The 9,129-nt window shown below is 49.3% G+C and overlaps 1 protein-coding gene across 5 annotated transcripts in view; it reads right to left on the bottom strand.

Moving 5' to 3' along the window:
- Window positions 1-316: 316 nt before the first annotated feature.
- Cdh26 (cadherin 26) overlaps window positions 317-9,129 on the bottom strand; it is a 52,222-nt gene continuing 43,409 nt past the window's right edge. For 3 of the 5 annotated variants that reach the window (XR_013109073.1, XR_013109074.1, XR_013109075.1), the window contains 2 exons: window positions 5,582-5,656; window positions 873-937 (listed from right to left, as the gene is read on the bottom strand). Coding sequence is in view for 2 of the 5 variants with exons in the window: in XM_076930351.1 (XP_076786466.1) it covers window positions 734-937; window positions 5,582-5,656 (279 nt within the window). In the remaining 3 variants the exon portion in view is untranslated. Of the gene's footprint in view, window positions 938-5,581; window positions 5,657-9,129 lie in introns of all 5 variants that reach the window. The other 2 variants (XM_076930351.1, XM_076930352.1) reach the window with 1 other exon arrangement.

Here is a 9,129-nt window from a genome sequence, read left to right as displayed (position 1 = left end):
TACAGAAATGTAAATAATCTTTTCAAAACGCATTTTCATTTCCTCCCAGAATCAACTACTGCTGGTCAAACAGCCAGGTGATCCATGGGTTGGATTTTCACTTACCAGAGCTGGGACAAGAACAGATGCAAAGAATGTGTCATTTGACTTAAGTTTTTCCAGACAATATGACAGGTCACATTTGTAAAGCACACAACCCAGCATTCCACATTGTTTTATCAAGACACCGGGTTTGGATCCATAGTTGATCCTCATCCTAGGACCCTGTCTTAGCTTCCTTCCTGCTGCTGTGATAAAACACACTGACAAAAGCAACTTAGAGGAGGAAGGGTTTATTCTGGCTCACAGTTCAGGGGTACAGTCCATCACGGCAGGAAGCAAGGTTGAAGGAATATAAATCAGCCAGTCACGTTCATCTGAGATCAGGAAGCAGAGAGTGGTGAACGCTGATGCTCAGCTTGCTTTCTCCACATACACAGTCCATGATCACAGCCAGGAAATGGCATCACCCACAGTCTAGGGAATGGTGCTACCCACAGTGGGCACCTCTTTCCATCTCTTTTCATGCAAACAAAATAACCCCCCACTGACACGCCATAGGCACATCTCCTAGGTGTTTTCCAGGTGATTGTAACACAAACCACTGCAGACTAGGAAGTGACTAAGAATAAAGAACAAAAGGAAAGGTCCATACATAGTGATCATTCTCCTAAATCATGCCCCTCATATACCTTTATGAAGGAACTCTTGATGTGAAACACATTGCTTCAGATGGAATAGATTTTGAGCCTGAGCAGCCCAGCAACTCGGGGGAGAGGTCCTGCTCCAAGAAGGTCAGAGAGCTGAGGGTCTCAGCTCCTTCACACTCTCCCTCCTCTCTGTAAACATGAGGCAGGTAGCCACTGTCACCTTCCAGAACATCAACACCCTGGAGCTTCTGTGGAGAAAGCCAGGGAAGGAGACATTCACAGTTACAGGCTCCCTGATGGCATCAGTGTCCTCTTGGCTAGAAAGTTTCTGAAGTGCATGTGAGAGGAAGGCTTTGGCCCTACATACTCAGCTGCAGTAGCTGAGCTGAAGCAGGAGGCATTGTCTGCTTCTTCACTATTCCAACGATGATGGTGACCAGCCAAGGTGCTGACAGACACCCCCATCAGGACTTCCCAAACGAGTGCACAAGCCATGTGTCACCCATTCCCTCACAAAGGTGATGGGTGATCAGGTTCAGTCCGGGACACTTGATATCATCACATCCAGAACCAAAGACTGTACCTCAGCTTGCCTGGGCTGTTGCACAGGGGCAGACACACAGACCTCATGCTAAACATCCCAGAGAGTGCCTCCTCTTGCCCGCCAAGCACCTTGTCCACCAGAATGCCTAAGCATCAGATCACAGAGGCTGACACATGACAATCCTGGGGACAAACCCAACCCAACACTTGTTGAAAATAAAGTTTTGTTACAATACAGCCAAGCTTTCAAGCCAATACAGCAGTGCTGTATAGCTTTAGCCATACACAGATGTTGGACTTGGCCTTCCAGCCCTAAAGTATTTCCTCTGGATCTTTACAGGAAGTTGGTTAACAGACAGACCACAACATATGATCCTAGAAGCTACTGGGATATATTTATCTCTACAGGTACCTACTTTTGTGAACATAAAACATAACAAAATTATGTTTTATGTTCATGATTTTATGGACACAATTGGTTGGCTCACAGGACCACCAAAAGTTAACCAAAGTATATGCTGAATAATAGTGACTGGGTAAGGCATTCTGGGAAGGCTGTGTGAGCCCTGCACGTGTGAAGCTCTAAGACAGCTCACACCATCACACATCTCTAGCTGTGTACAGAATCCTTGCATTGCTCCCGGGTCCCCGCCCACTATTTTTTCACATACATGATTCTGTCCCCTCTTCTCCAGTGTCTTAGCCACTACCACAGGCCCTTTCCTCTCTCCAGTTACTGAAATAGAGAATACAAGGAGTCAATTAATCCACTCCTGTTCCTAGTAGGCACCTGAGGGATCTCATTTCCTGCCTTCTGGATATACACAGTGGCTGAGAACTTATGGATGACAGGCATCAGGAATAGTCAGTCGCTTGGCCACGAGGCCTCTGGTGATCCTCCATCCTAGTCACACACCCATCCTTGGGTTCCTCCTGGGTGGTACAATTACGCATGGATCAGAGATGCTGGGCCCTGTATCCCATTTGAAAGCTTCCTTCTGATGCCTCCCAACTGTGATGTGAGCATGAAGAGGGGTGGGGCAGAGGATGTCTTCCTATCAAGTCACTCTGACAGGAAGCAGGCCACTTTGAGCCTTCCTCCTATTCTCTATGCATCTCAGCCTCTCTCCGATCCCCATGCTTTAGACCACACTCTGAATTTTCCAGTCTCTGGCCTAATTGGATCCCCTTAAGCTCCTCAACAGCACTTCTTGGCCTTTAAATCCCTAGCAATAGTCAAATCCCAGGTAGGGCAGCTCTCCCACCTGGCCAGACCTGTCTTCCTACCCTATCTCTAAAGCTGTGCGTACAGACCCATCCCTCACCTGTAGGGCTTTAGGCATGCTGAGTCACTGGCTCCCTCTTCTCCCGGCCTCTGCTGCTCTTCTCCATGAATGAGGGTCTCTGCTGCCAACTTCCTGTCTGCAAGCTCTAGCTCAGTGCTCATGGCCCAGATATCTCTCTGGCAGCATTTCCTGTTTTCTTTTGTTTTGTTTTTTGTCCTGAGTCACTTAAGTGTTTAATGGGTAGGTGGGCAGGTAGAAAGATGAAGAGATGGGCAGAGATATGGATAGATGGATGAATGGATGGATAGTAGAGAGAAGGTTAGTAAAGAAATGGAGGGAGGGAGAAAGAGAAGGAGGAAAAAAGAGAGGGAGGTAGAAAGAGAGGTAGGGAGAGAAGGAGGGAGAGACAGAGGGAGAGAGGGAGTGAGAGAGGGAAAAGGTAAGGATGAAGGGACAGACAGAGATATGAATATATGTATGCACAGAAGGATGAATGAATGGATGGATGGATGGATGGATGGATGGATGGATAGATGGATGATGGATGAATGATGGATGGGTGGGTGGATGATGGATGGGTAGATGGGTGGATGGATGGATGGATGGATAGATGGATAATGGATGAATGATGGATGGGTGGGTGGATGATGGATGGGTAGATGGGTAGGTGGATGGATAGATGGGTAGATGGATGAATGAAAGGCAAAGAGAGAGGGGTGGATAGATAAATAGCAAAGAGATGGTGGGGTGGAAGAGAAGCTTCAACCTGTTTCTAGGATGTCACATCTGTCAGTTATGCTGGCAATGTGAGCCTTTCTAACCTCCCTTAGCTAAGAGGGACTCCAGATACCTTGAATGGAGGTGAAACCAGTGGGAACTTGGACGGTGGAGGCTCAGAGCATGACAGGGGAGGTGGGGTAAGGCCTGGGAAGGGCAAGCTGGGAGCCCCAAGGACCCAATGCACACGTTGTCCTAGTGCCAATCATCAATGGCACTCTAGGCTAGCGGCCAGTTGCTCTCTGGTTCCCTCTGTGTCACAAGAGCCCTGGTCCCTCCACAGAGCAGAAACTCAACCTCCACTATGCATGGAGTCCGTGCCCACAGACAGGAGTGGATCCCACATACCGGCTGGGCCCGTTATCTGAGGGCTGTGGCCACCACCCTGCTGCCATCTAGTCTCTCTCCGTGGTAGAGAGGAAAGGGAGCTCTTTCAGCTGAGACCTAGCCCAGATGTTAGGAGTCCAGTCACGTCTGTTGGTCAAAGCTAAATAGATAATTCATGGCAGACCTGCCATGTGCAGAGCAAAACTGAATCAGCAGCAGGGGCTGCGCCTCAAGAATTCAACTTCAAACCCCCAAAGCTGGCGGCCAAGCAGCAGGGGTTCCACACCCTGACTCAGCAATTCCAGCGTCCCCTAAGATCAATAATTCATCACAAACCACCGACTAAGTTTGAAGGCTTGCGAGGGAGAGAACTGCTCTTCTCATCTGAGCTTTGAGTTCCCTTTTCTTTTCTCTTCACACCATGGAACTCGGGGCTTAAGTTGTACTGCACAAAGCTGCTTGTCTGGCTGGCATGGGAAAGGGGGAGGGGCTCCTCTATCGGAATGCAACCTTCTCCTGCCTAGATGCATCGGGACTTGTGGTCAGATCTGTTCCTCTTATCTCTCCCACAAAGGAGGAGACAGCGGCCTACGCTCAGACACAGTTCTGCCCTCATAGCTCTACAATCTGAGGGAGGAGCAGTGGCCCATGCCAAGCCCCAGCTTGTCCTCATAGCTTAACCCTGGCCCTTGGTTTTCAGGCCGACCTTTCACCTGGAGCTTTTGTAACAAATGCATACTTAATTTTCCATTGATTATTCATTCTCCTTGGACCTGAAGAGCTCTGAAGTGATGCCAGGGGTGGGGCTATTGGAGGGGCTCTTGACTGTGATTGGACCTTGAGGACTCTGCCTTCACCAATAGGAAATGAGGGAATGGGGGGGAGGGGAGAGGGGGGAAACAGGGCCTGATTGGAGGAAGTGCGTCACTGGGGCTGTATCATTGCAGGCTCTCTGTTGCCCCAGCTCCCCTTATTGCTCCTCACTCCATCCTGGCAGCCGTGAGCTGGGCACCTTTGCTGTGCCATGATGATTCCCCACCACCATGATGTTCAAGTGTTCAAACCACAGGTTCACAGCAGTGGGGGCAGCCAACACGGGCTGAAGCCTCCAAAACAGAGTCAAAATACACCCTTCCTCGCCTCCCCTCACGTTTTCTTGCTGGTGTGTGTGTGTGTGTGTGTTTCCCTGTCAGCTTCTTTGCCAGAGACAGAAATGTGGCACATTGTAAGGACACAGGGTTACCTCATAGAAGTTCCACGTGGCTGAATGAAAGAAACAGAGACAGAGAGAGAGGAAAGAGAGGAGAGAGACAGACAGAGACAGAGATATCATGGCTCCTAAAGGATCTCCCTCTCAGTGATGATCAGGGCCTGAGAAATGATCTTCCAGCTCAGATATGGACAGAAAATCTCCCCCCCAAGAGCCTGGTGGATCTGCTTTGCATCGTGTAACACCAGCCACCAGGTACTGTCCACACTGCAGGACCCAGATGTAGTAATGCAAGGGGAAAATACAGGGATGCAGTGCCTACCAGGGGATAGTGGAGAGATACAGAGGAATCAACACTGGGAGACCCTGGCAGAGGCCCTCTGTGACCGATATACAGTCAGACTCACTGCCTTGGGTCATGGTGCCCTGCTGTCCTGTCCCTTGTCCACTCTGGCACCAGAGATGGAGATGCCAGGACATCCTGGGGGTTCATAAGACAAGATCCCATAAGCTCGGCTCAGAGGCTCTGAAAAGCACCACAAGGCCCAGGGCGCCACAAGGATTCACGAGGCAGAGTCCTTAGATGAGAGGCTCTGATAAAGTCTGCAATAATAAATGTCTGTGGTGGAAGCCACCAGACTATAACACGGTGTCATGGCAGCCTTTGGTGACCTGTACCGAACAGTAATTTAGGAGAGAGCATCCCCAGTCAGACTCGGAGACAGTGTAAGGATGAGAAGAGCACCTACCTTGCTCCACATCTCCATCACCCTTCCTCCCATCAGCTGCAGGGGCCGTCTGGGCACCATGTGATCCAGATAGACCTGCAAAATGAACCAGCAGCCTCTAGCCTGAGGGTCACTCACCACACAGCTCCCTGTACCCGTGTTTCCAGTCCACAGAAATTCAACACTGAGGTAGAATCAGACCAAAGACAAAGGATCACACTTCCCTCTGTGCTGGGAGGGGGGAGGTCCAGCAAGGGCCATTGCTGGATCTCACTGAGGTAGAAACACTCTTTCGGGGAAGGAGGCTGGAGTCCATCCAGCAGCAGCAGCAGGGTCCTTTCCACAAACCTCATCCCTTGGGGGAATCTCCGTGTATGGTTGTGTTCCCCCAAATCCCTCCCTGTGATTCCTCTTGGCCTTGCTCACAGCCAGCACAGGTCTCTCTCTGAGGCGGGCGCACAGGAGTTCACTATCTGACCTCTAGGGGCTGTCCTAAGAGCAAGTGCACAACAGTAGGGAGCGGCTGAACATGAACCTGGTGGTTCCCCAGCTCGATCCCATGCCAAGTCCTGTATGGAGGCCAGCCAGTTGCTGGGGACATGGCTGTCAAGCAACTTTACTCTCAGTTCACACCGTGCATGTGGTAGGCTAGCACCTGAGAGTGACAGGAACATGAAGAGCCATGAATGACATGAAGGGATAAGAGAGTCTTGCACCCAGCTGGAGCCAGAAAGACCTCTCAGGACAAGAACCATAAGAAGGAAGTAGAAGGACCTCAGGGGGAGAGCGTAGGGGGAGGGGCCACAGGGCAGGGTGTGGGGGAGGGGCCACATGGTGGGGAATGGAAGGAGAGGCCACAAGGCAGGGATGGGAGAGGAGGGGCCCCAAGGTGGGACATAGGGGAGGGATCACAGGGGGGTGGGCGTAGGGTGGGGAGGGGCAACAGGGAGGGGATATAGAAGCCACAGAGCATGGTGTGAGGAAGAGGGTCCACACAGCAGGGTCAGGGGGGAGGGGCCATAGGACTTGGGGGGTGTTGGGGCATGGGGGGAGGGTAGAAAGCATTTTTCAGGTGGAAGAGCAGTAAAGGCCCCAAGCCAGGAGGAGGGTTGATGGGTTCTCATGTGGTTGGAGAAGGAGACCTCAAAAAGTGGCACAAAGAAGGGGGAGGAAAAAGGGAGGAGGATGTCTCAGGGGAGTGACAAACTGCTGGAGACCAGGAAATGTGAGTGGCATCCTGACCTCTGCCTATAAAGCACTCACAGCACCTTGAGGCTAAGCTGACTTACGGTCATCTTGAGTTTAGAAATGTCTAGGGTCCCAAACAACATAAAGACGATAAGGTCTAGGCCGGTTTTATATCTTCTGGACGACAGATCTATGCCTTTTGTCTACATACACAGATGTATGCACAATAGCTGAACATATGTGTCTCAATACACACATACATGTGAGGATACGTGGCTACGCTCACAACACTGAGATAGATTCAACAACAGAGACAAAGCGTGGACTGACACCCACAGTCCTGGGTACACGGCCTGCCTCCTCTCAGGATCAGGAGCACTTGATTAAATATGGCTCCATTGCTGATGGCCCTCAGCTTAGCGCCATGTGCTTCTCTAAGGAGAATCCTTCAGACTCAAGCTCTGGAGATGGAGGGAGGTTAAAGTTCAGAGGTTAAAGGACTTGCAAAGTAAGCAAGCAGATGGCTGTTCAAATCTCCAAAACCCATGTGAATTCTGGGTGGGCACTGCAGTGTGCCTGTACTTTCAGCCTCAAAAGGCAGAGATGGGGTAGGGGGTGGGATCCCCAGATCAAGCTGACTAGTGAGATTAGCCATGCCAGTGAGCTCTAGGTTGATTGGAAGGCCCAGCCTTAAAAGAGTAGGTCAGGTGATTGAAGATGATTGTGAACATCAACAGCTGTCCACAGGTGTGCACACCAGAGCATGTGTACACACACACATATATGCATACGCATGCACATGTGCATGTGCATGCATATACACAGACATACAAACGCTGTGTGCATGCACACGCAGGCACATACACACAGACACTCACAGGTACATACACACACACACAAGGAGAGGAACACAGGTTTTGTATACAACACAGAACCTCAGGGTCTAACATATTTTCTCATCCTGGTTGGAAGACCGCCTGGCTTCTTCCCAATGACACAAGTTGGTTTTGACTTGAGATAACTTAGCATCCTAACACCACACTACAGGAGGAGGCTTCTCCATCACCAGGAAAGTGGCGGCTCCTAACTTGGCACCTCTATGGTCTCAATCCCTGGCCCTGGATCATGTGATCTTGTGATCCTCTAAGGTGTTTACAGATTATGTCAACTGTATCCTCTAACCTTACTTTTGCAAAATAACCACAGGTGGTCTTCATCACTTTGAACCCCATGCCAATTGGCTTTTATGAAACTTGAATTAAGTTTTTTGTCCTGTGTCTAATGAATCAATGAGAATTTTCATAGGATGACCAGAGATGCTCAGATATTGATGATATTTGGGATAATGCCAGGGACATACCAAACATTTCTTGATCCTTCAAAGAGCAATTCCCAACAAGGGGAGAACTAGGTTTTAGGAAGTGTTTGTCTGCAACTTCACCACAATACCCAACTGGTATCTGGTTTTATCAGAATCATTATTTAAACCCGTCACTTTGGTTAATAAGTATAAGTTATATCAATATAACATCAAATAAGGGCTTTAAATTTTCCATTCATCTGCCTTATTTAGAATGGATGGTTGGTAGGATTTCATTGGAAAAGAAGGATTCTGCTACCAAAGATGCTCAGAGAAGGGATGTATCCATCAGAAGGTCTCTCCCATCTGCCCTATCTCCAGCAGCTTGACATCTCAAAACGCCTGCCAGTGTAAAGACAAACACAAATGCGTCTGCCAAGATCAAGTACTCAGCAACTCAGCGGCCAAGAGGAATCTGCAAGGACCAATGCCCATGTGACTGTGTGTGCTTAACTGCTTGCTCTCTCTCTCTCTCTCTCTCTCTCTCTCTCTCTCTCTCTGTGTGTGTGTGTGTGTGTGTCTATATGTGTGTGGACATTTATGTCTCTGCTGAATGCATGTATGTGTAAAGGCTTGAAATTGACATCAGCTGTTCTGGCCACTCTACATTTATCTTATTTTTAAGATGTATTAGTTGTGTGCCTGTGTTCACATATGTGTGTATGACTGCGGCTGTTGTCCTGTCTGTGCCACGGAGTGTGTGCAGAGGTCAGAGGACAACTTGAAGGAGTTGGTTCTTTGCTACAGTCTACCATGGAATTCTGGATGGAGCTGGGGTGGTGGTAATTCTTTTGCCTGCTGAGCCATCTTGCTGGCCCTTAACCTTCACTTTGTGAGACATGGTCCCTTGGAAAACCTTAAACTTACCAGTTTGGCTAGGATGACTGATCAATGAATGAGCTTAAAGGACATATATCTCTGCAATCCCGACACAGAACCTCATGCTTGCTGGGCACCTTGCAGACTGAGCTATCACCCTGGTCCTGTCTCAACCATTTCTAGTTCACCTTCCATATTCAAT

Source organism: Arvicanthis niloticus, chromosome 2, assembly GCF_011762505.2.
Source record: "Arvicanthis niloticus isolate mArvNil1 chromosome 2, mArvNil1.pat.X, whole genome shotgun sequence".
NCBI lineage: Eukaryota > Metazoa > Chordata > Mammalia > Rodentia > Muridae > Arvicanthis > Arvicanthis niloticus.
The sequence above is the reverse complement of the archived record's forward strand: the minus strand, read 5'-3'. Positions and strand labels throughout refer to the sequence as shown.